Source organism: Vipera berus, assembly GCF_964194415.1.
Source record: "Vipera berus genome assembly, chromosome: 15".
In the NCBI taxonomy this organism is placed as follows: domain Eukaryota; kingdom Metazoa; phylum Chordata; class Lepidosauria; order Squamata; family Viperidae; genus Vipera; species Vipera berus.
Genome location: NC_138218.1, coordinates 8,658,993 through 8,669,922, shown reverse-complemented (window position 1 = coordinate 8,669,922; position 10,930 = coordinate 8,658,993). Strand labels below are relative to the sequence as shown.

The 10,930-nt window shown below is 41.7% G+C and overlaps 1 protein-coding gene across 1 annotated transcript in view; it reads left to right on the top strand.

Moving 5' to 3' along the window:
* The first annotated feature begins 521 nt into the window (after positions 1-521).
* Positions 522-10,930, top strand: part of C5 (complement C5) — a 35,834-nt gene continuing 25,425 nt past the window's right edge. The window contains exons 1-14 of the mRNA XM_081339489.1: positions 522-1,113; positions 2,183-2,375; positions 2,602-2,770; positions 3,778-3,848; positions 4,331-4,422; positions 5,322-5,404; positions 5,849-5,939; positions 6,883-6,988; positions 7,159-7,285; positions 7,851-7,966; positions 8,553-8,753; positions 9,497-9,700; positions 10,333-10,542; positions 10,636-10,795. Of these exons, the coding sequence (XP_081195615.1) occupies positions 1,049-1,113; positions 2,183-2,375; positions 2,602-2,770; positions 3,778-3,848; positions 4,331-4,422; positions 5,322-5,404; positions 5,849-5,939; positions 6,883-6,988; positions 7,159-7,285; positions 7,851-7,966; positions 8,553-8,753; positions 9,497-9,700; positions 10,333-10,542; positions 10,636-10,795 (1,888 nt within the window). The 5' untranslated portion in view covers positions 522-1,048. The remainder of the gene's footprint in view (positions 1,114-2,182; positions 2,376-2,601; positions 2,771-3,777; positions 3,849-4,330; positions 4,423-5,321; positions 5,405-5,848; positions 5,940-6,882; positions 6,989-7,158; positions 7,286-7,850; positions 7,967-8,552; positions 8,754-9,496; positions 9,701-10,332; positions 10,543-10,635; positions 10,796-10,930) is intronic.

Genomic DNA, 10,930 nt, shown 5'->3' with positions numbered 1-10,930 from the left:
GAAAGAGGCTTTTCCCAAAAGGCAACCGGAGTATCTTGGGTTGTGTCCTTCCCCCCCCCCTTTGAACACATTTCGCTTCCTATCCCAGAAGCTTCTTCAGTTCTTGAGAACTCAAAGAAAGGAAAAAAACAAACATACCCCAAGATAGAGCAGAGCCTTGGTGGAGCAGTGGGCTAATGCCTCCTTAAGTAACACCAGCTGCCTGCAATAAGTGCAGGTTCGAGTCCCACCAGGCTCGAGGTTGACTCAGCCTTCCATCCTTCCGAGGTAGGTAAAATGAGGACCCAGATTGTTGGGGGCAATTAAGCTGACTTTGTAATAATGCCGCTTGGGTGTGTGTGTGTGAAAGCCCTAACAAGCAGGCATATACATAGAATGAAGGCTACTGCTAAGCTTGTAAGCCGCCCTGAGTCTTCGGAGAAGGGCGGGATATAAATGGGATTAAAATAAATAAAATATACATAGAATGAAGGCTACTGCTAAGCTTGTAAGCCGCCCTGAGTCTTCGGAGAAGGGCGGGATATAAATGGAATTTAAAAAAAGATAGACCAGTTGCTTTTTGGAAAAAGCATCCTTGGGACAAGCATGACACGGATGATTGAGACTTTTTTTTTTAATGCTTTAGTATCTGACAAACAAAAGCACATTTTTTTTTATTTTATCGCTGCCGATCTTTCCAATCAGGAAGACTTTGCCTGATTACCTAAGTCTTTTGAGGTCGAGTTACAAATTCAAGCGCTGACTTGCCTTAGCAGTAGAACTATCTATTTTATATTTGTGTTGTTGTTTTTTTAAAAAAAAAATTTAGACACCGCCCATCTCAGTATGATTCTGCAGTTTTACAACTCAGTAACCAATAATGTAATCAGTTTCTTTTCATTTCCCTGAATAGAAAAGGGGATTTTTTTTTCTTCCCCCCTATAAGGAACTAAATATCCTCTTTGGTGATTTGATGAATGATTAACTTCTAGATCAATTTGCTCACCAATTTCATCCAGGGGAATTAGACAAGGACATTCAGAGTTTGGGTCGCCAAACTTATGCAGACATGATTTCTCTAGGCATTTTCTTATTTTTGATGCTGTACGGATCAGGTTTGGCTCAGGACCAAACGTAAGTAGTTACTGGTTTGCTGCAAAGGCATGTCGGAATTAAACCAAGGTTAATTGTTCAGAACGGGTTAAGAGAACAGGACTTAACCTGAGAATTAACTTGCATAATTAGGGTGGATTCGATGCCAACGTGATAAAAATCTAACTTCCATCCATTGTGCTATTACGCAAATACGGAGCTGAGTTACAGCCTCTAGTTTCTGGATTTTGAAACTTCTTGCTATTGTTTCTTAGTTCAACAAGAAGCTGAGAAAAGCTTCATTTTTCCCGTGTGTCTATTTTGTGAGGCTAACAAATGGCGAAGATTCCTCCCTAAGTTAGCCCACAACAAACTAATATTTTAAAGAGAGAGCTTGTTCTATTTTAGAAGCTGTTTGGAAAGGCAAGGCTGAAATTGTGAGTATCGTATCGCATCGTACAGTACAGTACAGAGCTGGAAGGGACCCTGGAGGTCTTCTAGTCCAACCCCCTGCTCAGGCAGGAAACCCTAGACCATTTCGGACAAATGGTTGCCCAATCTCTTCTTAAAAACTTCCAGTGTTGGAGCATTCACAAATTCTGGAGGCAAGTGGTTCCGCTACACTTTAGTATAAAATGATGCCGTTGAATGGTTTCGAGGCTATCCCCATAGATTCCTGTATAAGCATGATCCAGTTATACTTGCTGGATGAACTTATAATTAATCTGAAAGTCCCGCGCAAAGCTTAGCGACTGAGTGGATTGTGATTTCCGGCAAGTTTGAATGCTCGGATGAGTTTCTTTGAAAGAAAACTAGGTGCTGGGTAATAAAACCTACTTTTATTAGGAATGGTAGCAGAACTAAGAATAAGGGGGAATATCCTGACACTGAGAATGGCTGACCAGCGCAACAGAGGGCTTCTCTCCAAAAATTGGAGAGACTGGACAGCTATCTGTCCAAAATGGGTATAGGACCTCCTGCTTCAGCTGGTGTGTGGGGGGGGTTAGACTAGAAGACCTCCAAGGTCCCTTCCAACTCTTGTTATTCTGATAGTCCTTCAAGCTTCTGCAAGACCTTAGTGGACAGCAACGGCAATGTCTTTCTATTGCAGCTACGTCATTTCAGCCCCTAAACTGATCCGTGTTGGAGCCTCTGAGCAAGTGGTCATCCAAACCTATGGATACACCCAAGAATTCTCGGTCACCATCTCGATCAAAAGTTACCCAGATAAAGGAATTACCTACGCCTTTGGTACCGTCCAGCTGACTCCAGCCAATCATTTCCAGGGCTCTGCAACTTTAACAGTACGTCGGAAAGCGTGACATGCTTTAGTTTAGGGGTCTTCAAACTCGGCCCTTTTATGACTCATGGACTTCAACTCCCAGAATTCTTCAGCCAAGCACATTGTCTGAGGAATTCTGGGAGTTGAAGTCCATGAGTCATAAAAGGGCCGAGTTTGAAGACCCTTGCTTTAGTTGGTTTTTATGTTTATATGCTTGTATTTAAAAGCTTTTCCACCCCCAAATCTAGGTGCAGCCGAAGGATTTAAGGACCGAGGATCCCCAGAAACGGGTGGAATCCATATATCTCGAAGCAGCTTCGCCCCACTTTACAAGACAGAAGAAGATGCCACTAACTTACGACAACGGATTTTTATTCATTCAGACTGACAAGCCTATTTACACTCCCGATCAATCAGGTGACCTGTTTTTCTTTCATCTTTGCTTGATCCCAGTTCTAGATTATCTTCCTTTAACAAAAACCAAACCCACAAGCCGATTAAGAAGGGATTGTCTGAAAGGGTGTAGGGTTTCCTGCCTGAGCAAGGGGTTGGACTAGAAGACCTCCAAGTCCCTTCCAACTCTGCTATTCTATTCTATTCTATTCTATTCTATTCTATTCTATTCTATTCTATTCTATTCTATTCTATTCTATTCTATTCTATTATTCTATTCTATTCTATTCTATTCTATTCTATTCTATTCTATTCTATTCTATTCTATTCTATTCTATTCTATTCTATTCTATTCTATTCTATTCTATTCTATTCTTAATTCTATTCCATTCCATTCCATTCCATTCCATTCCATTCCATTCCATTCTATTCTATTCTATTCTATTCTATTCTATTCTATTCTATTCCATTCCATTCCATTCCATTCCATTCCATTCCATTCCATTCCATTCTATTGCCAAGAACGTTTATAATCCCTTTGACAGATTAAAAAACGTAATCTCAAAAGACGGTGGCAGAGATTCGATTCACCCCTTCTCTTTTACAAGCAGGTGGAATTTCGTAACATATTTTTCCAGTTTCTGCTTTCATTTGGGGTCATGCCAGAAACCTCTAGGATCAGGCACGATCCCATATAAAACACAAGAGCAAAACGTGGCCACTCCATATGAGCAACAGACACCTAGCGAACCCAGATTGCTGACTTCTTATTAGAAGGTGGAGGCACTAGAAGGCGCCCCCCCCCAAATATGGAATTAGAGAAAGTCTTGGTGGCCAGACCAATCCAACAAACCAGGCTTCGGTTTATGACCACAGCTGAGCTCAAAAATTCGTTAAGTGAGGCATTCATAGACTGCCGTAGTGGGTTGAGGACGACAAGCGTTCCCTGACTGGGAGAACCAAAATTGCACAGCCGGTGGTTTTGTTGCAGCTAAATTAAAATTAAATGCCATTTTGAATTCTCCTTACAGTGAAAGTCCGTGTCTATTCGCTGAATGAAGAACTGAGGCCGGCTCGGCGTGCAGCTGTCTTAACTTTTGTGGTTAGTCCACCCTTACTAAATCTCAGTGTGTCTTTATTTACATTTGAAGCCTGAGCCGAACAGAACAATACAGGGTCCAAAAAAAATAAATAAATCTGCCTAATATCTATGGAGATTCTCAGCTATCCAAGTTCATGGCTGTCCCAAAAGTGCTTTTTCAAAAGGCAACTGGGTTTTTTTCACTGGAATTTCCTTCTTCGGTTCTGGAAAGTCCAGTTAACTTTTGAAAAAGCATTTTGGGGATAAAAATCTCCTTCTTACCAGTTCCTCTTGTTCAGATCATGGACCATTATTTATAGATGAAAGGGACTCTGAGACTAAGGCTAGAAAGGGACTGAAGATTATTAAATACAATTTGACGAAATTTAAGGATTTTGGCGCCCATGGATTTTTTTTTAAGATGAATAGTATGTCATCTCTCCATAACAACTCCACAAACGTCTTGTGCTGTTTTTCAAAAGGCTCTTTTGTCTCCTGTAAAGGATCCAGGTGGGGTAGAAGTGGATATCGTACGTGAAGACGACGCTACAGGAATCGTCTCATTTCCTGAATTCAAAATTCCTCCGTATCCCAAGTAAATCTATTCACATTTAAGACATCGCGAAGTAAATATCCGTTGGCGAGCAAAATGTAGAAAGACAGCAGCGAAATGTTGCGGGAAATACATTTGTGGCGCTCTCTGAGCTGGGTGGTTTTCCTGCAGACCACAACGGAGCCCAAATTTTCCGTTGCTAAGCAGAACAGCTGTTAAGTGAATTTTGCGCCAATGTGCCACCTTCCTCGCCACCGTTCTTAAGGGAAACACTGCTGCTGTTTAAGTTAGTAACACGGTTGTTCAGTGAATCTGGTTTTCCCATCGACTTTGCTGGCAAAAGGGGACCTCGTGACCCCGGGATACCGCAACCGTCATAAACATGAGTCAGTTGCCAAGAATCTGAACTTTGATCATGTGATGCTGCAAGGGTCGTAAATGTGAAAAATGGATGTGTCACTTTTCCCCCCCAGCCCCACTATAATTTTGAACAGTCACCAAACCGACTGTTGTAAGTCGAGAATTATCTTATTAATCAGGCTATGTCTGTTTTTGTGATGATCCACGCCTATATTAGCCTGATTTTATTAAAGCTTTCGTCTTGTAACCTTCCCTGACGACCTAGTTACATGCAGGGGCAAAATAACCAGCATCCACAGCCCTAGTCTCACGACTGACTGGGCTGTGGATGCTGGTATGTAAATTCCTGCATCCAAATTAAGAAAACGAGCAGGAGAAATTGGCGTTGTTTAAAAGCTGGGCTGCAAAGCATTTAAATGGCCACCAGATGGCAGCAAACATTAGATTTTGAATTCCGGCTCATTTTTGGAACAGAGATACAGGGCAAAAAAAAAAAGACTATTTAAACATTTACAATTATTTCTCCCTTATGGCACGTTTTGTTATTTAACTTTTCTTTTTTATTATTATTATTACTTTAGGTTTGGTATTTGGACCATCAAAGCCAAGTATGATAAAGAATTCACAACCTCTGCTGTAGCAAAATTTCAAGTCAAAGAATATGGTAATCTCAAAGATTTTGCTGGGCTAGTACAGGGCTACACATATTCATGCCGTTATTAGAATTATTACATATTTTATCTCACTTTTTTATATATACAACAGGCAGAGAAAGAGGCTGTGATGAAGAAATTTGATTGTTGGGGGCAGTTTTAGGGAACCACTTGGGGTAAAATAATATGAATTTCAGCTGATATTGCTTGGAAGCAGTAGAAGCTAATTTCCTCATGCAAGATGCCATTTTTTTAACCATTTTTTTTATTTTATTTTTTATTTTATTGGATTTATATACCGCCCTTTCCCTTTCCTTTTAAGCTAATGAGAAGCATTTTCCATCATATACATTTCTTAGGGCCCAGCCGATAAACAGATATCTTCTGTAGAAAATGTTTTTTTATATTTGTCATCGAACTGTTAGGAAGCAACTGTCTTTTCTTTCACATTTCAGCCATGCCAAGATTTTCTGTCAAAATTATTCCAGAAAACAGCTTTATTAGCTCCCAGCATTTTGAACGCTTCAAGATTACTATCCAAGCTCGGTAAGGCCAGATCATCCATTTTATGAGTTTAGTTTAGTTTATCTATGCTAGTTGAAACCCAAGAACGGTGTTTCACAGATTGAAGAATGCAAACATTCGAAAGAAAATGGAGTGGATTAGAAGATCATGAAAAATAGAATAGAATATGAAATGGAGAGAATAGAACAGAACAGAACAGAACAGAACAGAACAGAATAGAATATGAAATGGAATGGAATGGAATGGAATGGAATACAATAGAATAGGAAATGAAATGAAATGAATAGAATAGAATAGAATAGAATAGAATAGAATAGAATAGAATAGAATAGAATAGAATAGAATAGAATATGAAATGGAGAGAATAGAATAGAATAGAATAGAATAGAATAATAACTTTATTGTCACTTTAAATGTACATTAAAACATTAAAATGAGATTTCATTGCATACAGCTCTCAAAGGATAACCACCTCCAATATACACTGCATAAACATGACAAAATACTACTACTACTACTACTACTACTACTACTAATAATAATAATAATAATAATAATAATAATAATACATATACCCACATAATCATACATGTAATTAAGGAACCAAGCTAGAAATTGGGAGACGGCGAGTCCTATTCCTGCCTTAGGCATGAACTCAGCTGGGTGACCGTGGGCCAGTCACCTTTTCAGAGCCCTAAGAAGGAGGCAGTGGCAAACGACTTCTAAAATCTTGCCAAGAAAACCGCAGGAGCTTGTCCAAGCAGTCTCCAGGAGTCAACATTAACCCAAAATGTCCCCCCCCCAAAAAAAATATTAATGCAATCCTCTGTCCGCTGCCGTGGCCTTGATGCTTCCTCTCTAGCCGAGATCAATGAAGCCATCCTTGGCTCGTAGTTTCTCACCACCCAAACGGGGTTTCCTAACGGACTGAAGGTTGTGCTGCTTTTGGTCTCTTCTCCTCAAGGTATTTTTACAAAAAGAAGCTGAGCGAAGCAGAAGTTTACGTCCGCTTTGGGATCGTTCAAGGAGACACAAAGACAACGTTGCCCAGATCGTTGCGTCTCGTTCACGTAAGCCTGGAGTGAGAACAACTCCCCCCGGCCTCTTCCTGGTTCTAGATTCAGGGTTCTAGGTTTGTCTTGGTGCAGGGGTGCTGAAGGTCAGAGTCGTAAGGCAACGTTTGGAAGCGAACATTTAGAGCCTCTAGAGTCGCATTTCTTGCCTTGTTCCTAACCTTCAGATGGAGGATGGCGTCGCAGTGCTTTATCTGAACAGCAAAGTAGCCATCCGTGAAATGGGGCTCAGCGACCTTTCAGAGGTGGATGGGGCTGCCCTCTATGTCGCAGCCTCGGTGCTGGAAACTAGAGGTAATTCCATCTCTGTCTGTCTGTTTCTCTCTCTCTTTCTTTTCTTTCTTTTCTTTTCTTTCTTTCTTTCTTTCTTTCTTTCTTTCTTTCTTTCTTTCTTTCTTTCTTTCTTTCTTTCTTTCCTCCCTATTCCATATATGCATACATCCACCATCTTTCTCTCTCTCTCTCAATCATCTGTCTGTCTGTCTATCTATCTATCTATCTATCTATCTATCTATCTATCTATCTATCTATCTATCTATCTCTGACTCTGTCTGTCTGTCTGTCTATCTATCATCTATCTATCTATCTATCTATCTATCTATCTATCTATCTATCTAATCTGTTCTATCTATCTATCTCTATCTAATCTGTTCTATCTATCTATCTATATCTATCTATATCTAATCAGTTATATCTATCTAATCTGTTTATCTATCTATGTATCTATCTTATGTATCAATCAATCAATCTATATCTATCATCTATCTATCTATCTATCTATCTATCTATCTATCTATCTATCTATCTATCTATTTATCATCTCTGTCTGTCTGTCTATTATCTATCTATCTTTTGACAGATGGCCATAGCGAGGACGCTGAGCTAACCACGGTGAAATATGCCTTGTCTCCTTACAAGTTGGATCTGATTGCCACGCCTCTTTTTATGAAACCTGGGCTTCCTTATTTTATTAAGGTTAGTGAAACCTGGTGTGGAAGAAGCTTCTTGGATGAGAATTGAAACGCCCTCAAAGAGAAACAAGTCCAGTTGCCTCTTGAAAAAAGCACCTTCGGGACAACCATGATCTGGAGCAGGGGGTCTTCAAACTTGGCCCTTTGATGACTTGTGGACTTCAACTCCCAGAATTCCTCAGCCAGGCACGCTGGGAGTTGAAGTCCACAAGTCATCAAAGGGCCAAGTTTGAAGACCCCTGATCTGGAGGGCTGAGATCCTCCATAGACATTCCTGCTCTCTCTGCTTTTTCACCCTTGGTTATTCTCTCTTTTGGGAAAGGAAATGTCTCTGAAACCACAACCCAATGAGACACTTGTTGTCTATATTTGGGATATAAAAATATTCAGTGAAATAAGTGAAGATCATTCATTTGGCAATTGACCCAACCTGACCTAACAACTTTATCTATACACTTGTGAGTCTTTCTTAACCGCCCACACCTTTGTACCTTGGTGGAGGTAAGATAGCTGGGCTTAATAAGGAAATGCTTTCTGTTATTATTTGTGCTTTAAGATGAGATGATAATCGACAGTTTTTGTGTAAACAGGTACAGGTGAGGGATATGTTGGAGGTATCAGTTGGCAATGTTCCCGTGGTCCTCACGGCTACCGCCTTGAATGACCAAATGAAAGAGACCAAATTAATTCAAGAAGGCTCCGAGTTCGGGTCTGGCATAACCAGTTCAAGAGATGGAACCACGATCTTTACAGTTACTATTCCTTCTGATGCCAAAGTGCTGGAGTTCAAAGTGAGTGACAAATTTCCTTTTTCTGATCTGAAGTGGTCAAACCCAAATGCGTTTGGAAGTTTTAAAGCAGAGACTGGACGGCCCTGGGTCTGGAACGGTATAGGGCAGTAGTGGCGAACCTATGGCACTCGGAGCCCTCTCTGTGGGCACGCGCGCCTTGCTCTTTGGCTACGTTTTCGCAGGAAACACCCATTTCTCAAGGCCCTTCCTAGCCAAAACAAGCCTCTGGAGCGAGCGTCTGTTTTTCAGCTTTGAATTATATCAAATCTGACACCAGAAACAGACTAACAGATGACCTGAGTGAGTGCTGCATGTGTTGCCCTCAAACTTACAAAGTATGAGCCAAGGTTAGACAAATGATCAGCATGCATACAACAGCAAAAACCACATTAACTGTTCAAAAGCATGCCAAAGGCAAACTTTTACCCTTCAGTACAAAGTTGTTCGCATCATTGAAAGCTTTGTCATTGTGTTTTTTCCTTTTTAAGGCAAAAGATGTTAATGTGTGAGTTGTTTTTTCTAAACTAAAACCTCAGCATTCAGATTCAATTGCCATGTTGGCACTTTGCGATAAAGAAGTGGGTGTGGGATTGCAGTTCGGGCACTCGGTCTCTAAAAGGTTCGCCGTCGCTGGTATAGGGCCTTCTGCTTGAGCAAGGGGTTGGACTAGAAGACCTCCGAGGTCCCTTCCAACTCGGTTATTCTGCATTCCTGAGGTCTGTTGTCTTTCGCTTTTTGCCCAGATAACAACGGCAGATCCTTCTTTATCAGAAGAGAACCAGGCCAGCGAAACCTACGAAGCAAAATCCTATGTTTCTCTCAATGGAAACTATCTCTACATTGACTGGGCATCAGACCACAGAGTCCTACATGTCGGAGAGAGCTTGCAGGTCAAAGTGCACCCAGCAAGCCATTATATCGATAAAATACTACACTACAGCTATCTGGTACGTTTTGCAAACATATTTCTAGCTTTCCCTAAAAGGGACAAACGGGGGGGGGGAAACACAAAACCCGAAACGCATACCTGTTCTAGCTTATGTCCTCGACTTACAACAATTCGTTTAGTGGCTGTTTGAACTTGCAACGGGCACCGAAAAAAGTGTGACTCGTGACCGTTTTTCACCCTTACAACCACTGCAGCGTCCCCCCAGGGTCACGTGACCAGAATTCAGCCCCTTGGCAACCGGCACGTATTTATGACGGCCGCCGCGTCCCGGAGTCAAAGTCACCGGGGAGGCGAGATTCATTTACTGGTTGTGTTCGTAACTTAACAACTGCAGAACGGCGGCAACTGTTTACCGTTGTAAAAATGGAGCACAGCTCACGTAAATGTCACAGAAATTTTGGACTCCATTGTGGTCCTAAGTCAAGGACTAACGGGCTAATCCCATGCCTTGCCCGCTGGTTAACCTAATCCACAATCCCACCCCACCCTGGATGTCTTCAGACAACACAACCAACAAAATAATCAACATTAATTGTCTTCTGTTCTTACAATCCCTTCCCCCCCCCCTTTTAGGTTATCCGAGTTACTATTCTGGAATGTCATTATCTCCCCCCCCTTTTTTTTCTCTAGATCTTATCCAGAGGGAAAATAATCAGTTATGGGACTCAGGAGAAGATCAAAGGCCTGTCTTATCAAGGCCTGACCCTCCACATCACTGAAGAAATGGTCCCTTCAGCCCGTCTTCTGGTCTACTACATCGTTACAGGGGAAGGAACCGCAGAATTAGTAGCCGATTCAGTCTGGCTAAATGTGCAGCAAAAATGCGGCAACAACCTTGAGGTCAGTAGAAGCCCATCTTTGGATGCATGAATTGGGCAAACTCTGGGCTCTCCTGAACGTCCTTTTTCCGTGTCCCGGTTTTCGCCCTCGCAGGTCCGCATCCTGAAAAACGGGAGAGTCTACCAACCCGGAGACAGCGTGTCGCTTTCCATGACCTCCGAGTCTCACTCTCTAGTGGCCCTCTCAGCCTTGGACAAAGCCATTTATGGAGTGACGGGATCCAAGCAGAGATCTATGGAAAAAGTTACGTCAGGTCACAAGGAAAAACCTTTGGCTTTCTTGATGCCTGTTTAGATGTCCGACTGACCTCGGTTGGGTCGGAGACGTTCCCACCACACCGTATAGTATAAAAGTCTTCTTCCAACGTTGCTGAAATAATGGCCCATCT